Genomic DNA, 4,167 nt, shown 5'->3' with positions numbered 1-4,167 from the left:
AAATAAATTTGTTTCTGTAAATAAGGATTTAACAGAATAAACCAAATCTACTCACAGATATTGCAACTTCAAGTTGTTCTGAAAGGCCAGCTTCGACACGTACGTTAGCCTGCTGTTGGTCACCGTTCTGACACGAATCAAACCAAACAAAATTATTACTGTCTTTATGAGCATCACAGCACTTTAAACAAGAACATCAACATTGATACTGACATAAAATTACAGTGATACACTTTAAAAATTTATTATGAAAATTAAGATATTTTCCTGCACAGCTCTAAATACTTATTCTCAAATTAAACACCTTCACACAAATTAATCATTTTGAAATCTTCCTGAAAATAATGACAGTTTTATTAGGTTAAATGGAGCTATTTGCAACAAGTATAAAAGTGTAATCTGAACTGAAAATAAGGCACAAGAGCTGTTAGGAAAAAAAACAAATATATTCTTTTTAAGATGATGTTCAGACTTATTATATCAGTAAAAAGTGAACAAATAAAACTAACCCACTGGAACCAGTTGATGTAAAACCGACTATGTGCAACTTTTTGTTTGGATCTCAATGTTCTTAATCTGCTTATAAACTTTACATTTGTTAGTGCCATTAAATCTGGACCCTAAAGCCCTGATCAACAAAGAAGTTCAGCAGAGTTCACTTGTGTGAAAATCTCTCAAAGAGGAAGATTGTCCCTAATTAGTAAGACTTAACCTTCAGATGCTTTGCAGTTTTGCTCCAATTAGTTCAAAAAGAAAAAAGGCCATCTTGTTTCATATCTTCTATTTGTTTGTTTTTACGTGTAAAAGTAGAAAAAAACTGGGAGATAAAATAGAAGCTAAAAGCTAATAAACCAATGTTTTAACTTAATGCAGTTTCTGAAAGACTCACAGGTTCCTGAGGTTCTTGTAGTAGTGCAGGTCTTTGTCATTAATGGAGGAGAAGCTGCTCTGGTTGGCGATGTAGCTGTCAGGAGATACATGTGGGAGTCAGAAGGAGAGGATGGGGGGAAATTCATCAACAAGACAAAGAAACACTTTACGTCTGCATGAGCAGAAATCATTCTAAGCGGAGCCGTGAAGGCCTTCAGCTGATGTACAGCACACAGGCGGCTTTGTTTCAAGATAAGAAAACAGGAACATTTCTCTCCTCTCTTTGTTTTTTTTTTTTTTCTTTTTTTTTTCAGACAGCAGCATTTTGAGCGGAGCACTTGACCTGTTTGTGTTTGAGGGTCAGCAGGAGATGGTTGTGAGCAGCTCCGCCGTGTGAATAAAAAGATCTACGAGAACACGCTCTAAAAAAAACGAGATATGCATACGGCTCAGTTATTGCATCTTTTAGGAATCAGATGTCTCAGAACAGTTGAAATGAAACAAAACATTTGGGGAGAAGCGAGAACATCCGTATTTACTGATCTAAGCTGCCAGAATCATACTGGTTACACAGAGATTTTGACTAAACCCCAAAGTTTGTTCATAATGTGGAAAAGTTTGTGCATAAATCACTCACGCCTCTGAACTGATGATGTAATAATGACATATTGATAGAAAAAAAAGATCCCAAAAACAACCAAATCTTTAAAGATGTTCAGATCTAAAAGCAGACAACAGTCTTTTTCTTTCTCCCATCAATCCCTGTCAGATATTCTCTCTCGTATGAGGTTGCACTCAATTAGAAAATACCAAAAATAAACTAAGATAACATACAACAAAGATGCATTCTGGTAAAATGTTTTAAGCAAGTTAGCAATCTGATGACTCTTGACAAATCCATTTCACTAATTGAATTAACTCATCGTTTTTCTTGCACATTAAGCTTTGTTTGTGTGGATTTTGTCTGATGTTAGAAGTGCTGTGAAGCAAACTGCATCATCCCTGTGTTCTCCGGCTTTATTCAACTCCATCGGTTATCACAAAAATATGGATTTCATGAGTCTTTGAACTACACACAATAGGCTATTACCAATATTATCAAAACACATTCAGTCACTTTGTTAAATCAGCCCTAAAATATTAAAGCAGATGGCATTTAAATCTGTTTGACTCAGCTATTACACTATAAGCACACCCATAGTGTGGGAAGCCTATAGGCAGAAATTACTCATCACCGTTGTCTGTATGAGTCTAATCACCCATTTAAACCATTCACACTGATAACCTGCTATATTCTGACCAATTACGTAGATTTCAGTGCAGCAGATTAAAAAGAGGTCATCTAATCAGGACGGGAGACTCTTGGCAAGGTCGTTTGAAGCCAAACTTCAGCCAAACGCTTTGTGAAATGTTTTTTTTTTTTTAAGCAGATGTGGATGCTCGTTTAAACCGCTTCAAGGTTTCTTTCTCCAAGGCTGGAGATAAAGGTTGTTTATATCTGACCAAAATAAAAATAAAAAAGGAAATCAGCTGCAAGGACGTTTATGTTCTCCCAAAAGAAAAAAGAAAAAAAAAACAGATTATTATTAATCCCTTCCTAATTTCTCTCAGCCAAACGCGACTTTCTGTTCCAATCCAAATGTTTGTCATCAAACCTGTACAAAATGTTCGATCTGATGAGAAAAGCACTTCTTCGGGTTAATTCGTTAATATTTGGACTGTGGATGCACGCAAACAAGTCATTACATGGCGGCGCACGCGTGTGCACGCGCCAGCTCCAGTGATTTCTGATCTTTTTATCAGAACAAAGTTGATCAGATGGAGCTGGTTGATGCGCTCTGAGTGTTATGTAATGCAGGTTATGTGATGCTGAGTCAAACCCGTGCCAACTGACTGAGACAATGGGAAATAAATCTGCGTTAGATTAGGCAGATCGTGCGTAAAAATAATAATAATTAAAAAAAATGGCTCCATTCTGGTTTGGCACGAGCAGAGGGATGGATGAAGGGTGACATTCCTTTATCTGCTGGGGAGCAGCGGATGATGAGGACCGTTCCTCCGCACTCACATGTCGGTGATGTTCTCCATCTCCGCCTCGCTCTGCCAGACCGGGAACGCGCTGATGCCCCGCTCCGGGTCCACGCACGAGATCCGGCTGCTGCTGCACGAGCAGGACGAGGGACAAGCCTCCGCGGACATCCACGGATCCCCCGAGCCCACCGTCACCCCGAACGCCACGACCCACCACCAGAAGCACTGGCCCGGCGAGGAGAGAGCCGCGCTCCGAGCTCTCCAGGCGCTCATTCTTCAGCTGGAAAACACAACGGCCCGGCCCAGGTCGACTGGGGGAGTCAGCCCCGGTTCGGCTTTTCAGCCAGCGAAAGGAGGGATGGGGGGGAGGCAATAAGAAATKAATGTATAATAATAAATCCCGATGCTGAGGTGGAAACAAGCGGCACGGCGGGACTTAGAAAACCATCAGCCGTCTCCGAGATGGCAGACAGGACAGAGAAAAGATGTGAGGAGGAGGGAGAGAGGAGAAGAGGAGCAGCCTGTACTTGTCCTCCAGATCCCCCAGTCAGACCAGCAGTCAGTCAAAGTGTCTGTGTGCCAAGGAGGATCTCTCTCTCTCTCTCTCTCTCTCTCTCTCTCTCTCTCTCTCTCTCTCTCTCTCTCTCTCAGTGTGGATCATCTGCTGCTGCAAACACTCTGATGGAGGAGGAGGAAGAGGAAGCATCAGGGCAGATCATGTGAACAGTGATCCATCATTGATCTCCGTTATGAGGAGAAGGTCCGTGATCTGCTTTCAGTGAAGGTCTGGGGGTCAGGTGCACAGCAGGAGAGGGTGGGTGATGGGGGGTGGGGCAGTTAGTGCTCAAGGACACATCAGCAAACATATGGTTTTGATTTTTTTTTTCTGCACCATCACTGGTTTCCTCTTTGGCAGGGATTTGTTTTCAGTTCTGACTGGATCTGTGATCCCTGCTTCAAATCTGGTTTGAAGGAATGCACATCACCCTCCACATTTCATCACTGACGTTCACGCATGATTTTCTGAGGGTTTCATGAAAATCAAGCCGGCGAGCGTTTCATGAGGTATTATGTTAACTGACAGAAAGGGTTTTAGCCAATGTGCAGCTCTACATGTTGTTGGAAAAGAAACAGCCACAACCACAGAAATTTTTAGCCCAATATCTGTAAAACTGACCATTTTTTTCTTGGTGATTTTTGCTTTAGCTAAATAAGCTGGATGTGATGGCCATCTTGAATTGATTTGACGTGAAAATTTAATTAGTT

General features: G+C 41.3%; 1 protein-coding gene across 5 annotated transcripts in view; it reads right to left on the bottom strand.

Annotated features, from left to right (window-relative positions):
- Nucleotides 1–3,539, bottom strand: part of ntrk2a (neurotrophic tyrosine kinase, receptor, type 2a) — a 71,054-nt gene extending 67,515 nt beyond the window's left edge. For 4 of the 5 annotated variants that reach the window (XM_014030735.1, XM_014030738.1, XM_014030736.1 and 1 more), the window contains exons 1-3: nt 2,939–3,539; nt 890–964; nt 56–127 (exon numbers count right to left, since the gene is read on the bottom strand). In XM_014030735.1, the coding sequence (XP_013886189.1) occupies nt 56–127; nt 890–964; nt 2,939–3,174 (383 nt within the window). In that variant the 5' untranslated portion in view covers nt 3,175–3,539. The remainder of the gene's footprint in view (nt 1–55; nt 128–889; nt 965–2,938) is intronic. The other variant, XM_014030737.1, reaches the window with a different exon arrangement.
- Nucleotides 3,540–4,167: the final 628 nt, after the last annotated feature.

The sequence above is a fragment of the Austrofundulus limnaeus genome, unplaced genomic scaffold (assembly GCF_001266775.1).
Source record: "Austrofundulus limnaeus strain Quisiro unplaced genomic scaffold, Austrofundulus_limnaeus-1.0 Scaffold1110, whole genome shotgun sequence".
NCBI classification, from domain to species: Eukaryota; Metazoa; Chordata; class Actinopteri; order Cyprinodontiformes; family Rivulidae; genus Austrofundulus; species Austrofundulus limnaeus.
This window is presented reverse-complemented; position numbering and strand designations above follow the sequence as displayed.